Source organism: Diaphorina citri, unplaced genomic scaffold (assembly GCF_000475195.1).
Source record: "Diaphorina citri unplaced genomic scaffold, Diaci psyllid genome assembly version 1.1 scaffold8620, whole genome shotgun sequence".
Classification (NCBI taxonomy): domain Eukaryota; kingdom Metazoa; phylum Arthropoda; class Insecta; order Hemiptera; family Psyllidae; genus Diaphorina; species Diaphorina citri.
The window spans coordinates 1-1,711 of record NW_007385995.1 but is presented as its reverse complement, the minus strand read 5'-3'; the positions used below and the strand labels follow the sequence as shown (position 1 = coordinate 1,711).

General features: G+C 36.5%; 1 protein-coding gene across 1 annotated transcript; it reads right to left on the bottom strand.

The window, feature by feature from the left end:
* Positions 1-411: 411 nt before the first annotated feature.
* Positions 412-881, bottom strand: LOC113472800. Its single transcript, XM_026832590.1, has 2 exons — positions 476-881; positions 412-422 (listed from the first exon to the last, which is right to left on the bottom strand). The coding sequence occupies exons 1-2, from the start codon at positions 690-692 to the stop codon at positions 412-414; spliced, it is 228 nt and encodes a 75-aa protein (XP_026688391.1). The 5' UTR covers positions 693-881.
* Between the last annotated feature and the right edge of the window lie 830 nt (positions 882-1,711).

The following is a 1,711-nucleotide window of genomic DNA, read 5'->3' as shown; positions in this document are numbered from 1 at the left end:
AGAGAGGGAGAGAGAGAGAGAGAGAGAGAGAGAGAGAGAGAGAGAGAGAGAGAGACGTCTGTGACATACGAGTTTAGAGATCACAGAATATTATGAAAAAAAAAAAAAAAAAAAATCGAGAATAATTTGTAGGTAGTTAGATTTTAGAATTCAGGTTAGTCTCAGATTGTTTTGGTGTGAAATGTGGTACGTGATGGGTATACTAAATCAGTGTGAAGTTCAACACGGATTTAAAAGCAACGTTGCAAAAAAAATATAATAATAATAAAAATAACTAATGAAAACTACTTGACAAAGTATCTCTGTTCCTTTTTTTGCCTGGCGTATGTAGTAACTTTGTCTTCCATTCAATTAATTTATTTTCATTATTTAATGAATAACAGATATACCTACAAAGGTGTTTTTCCCAAGTCAATACTGACCTGAGGACAAAAGGAATTGAAAATGAAAGGTGAAATCTTGGTCCAAATCTTACCTTTCTCATACTTTGCTGCTAGCGCCTTCAAGCTGGACACCATGCGGGTTCGATGCCCGGCATTCTTCACACCCATCTCCTTCACATCCACCTCCGTGAAGTGCAGGATCTCCTCCACTCCTCCATAGTCCTGGAAGAGACTGGTATACTGGTCTAACTCTAGGATCAGGAGCCATTGGGTGATGTCCAAATGAGGACTGGAACAGCCAGCTGGCATTTTAGATTTCCTGGTGAGAGAGTTGACCGAGGGAAAGCGAAAGCTCCATACTATGCCTGCAACAGAGGAGGGTGGTACAGGGTTAGTGGAGATCTCCTAAGACCTAAAACATTTAAAAGTCATCTCAGAATGAACTGGATTGAGGAACTGCAATGGATTTGCCTGTTCATAGAGATTTACGATTTTGGGATATGAAGTTTGATGCGAAACATTTTTGTCTGTGTTAGAGAAATAACCCTTCGTTAAATCTTTATATGTTAAAGTGCTCTATCTACTCAAATAGTTTTTACAACTTTTTAAACAGAAGTAAACTGCTAAGGACTCTAACTCTAACGAGTTTATCTTAAGATGATCAAATTGGAAAAACGTTAAAACACTCAATAAACATAAATAACTCCTTCGTGACCTAAATCTCGCTCATTTATGTCAAAAGGAAATATTTTATCACCCAATAACAGAGTTAAATACAAACGTTATAAATAAGTAGGTAGTTGAATTTTTCAACATTTTCAGCGTTTTTCTGTAATCTGGTGTAAAAAATTCACAGTCGTAAAGGAGGAAGGCGTCAGGAAGACATTATGTGCAGATCGATATCAAAAGGAGCCGCTAAGGCTTTAATCCTTCCTGCCTACTTCCTGCATGTAGAAAGCGAAATGTATTCGGGTTTCAAACCTTTTTGCGAAGCCGACAGCACTTTCACAAAACGATAAGATACCATGTGTTATCAAGTAAATAAAAGTTGCTTAATTATCTTGGAGGGTAACGCGTCTGTCTTGTAAGCGCTAGGACAAGGGATCGATTCATATTGGTAATACTGACATCTCCACTAATGATTGTAACAATGAGTAGATATACCTGTCTACATAATTATTTTAATGATCAAAATTCTCACAAATTCTCACATTGCTTGTATTCTTGTAGGTCAATGAAAAAATCCTGTCGTTAGAATTTTGAGGTGAAGATAATTTGTTAAGTTTGAATATTACAAACTTTTGAATATTCAAATCTGTTCCTTTCTT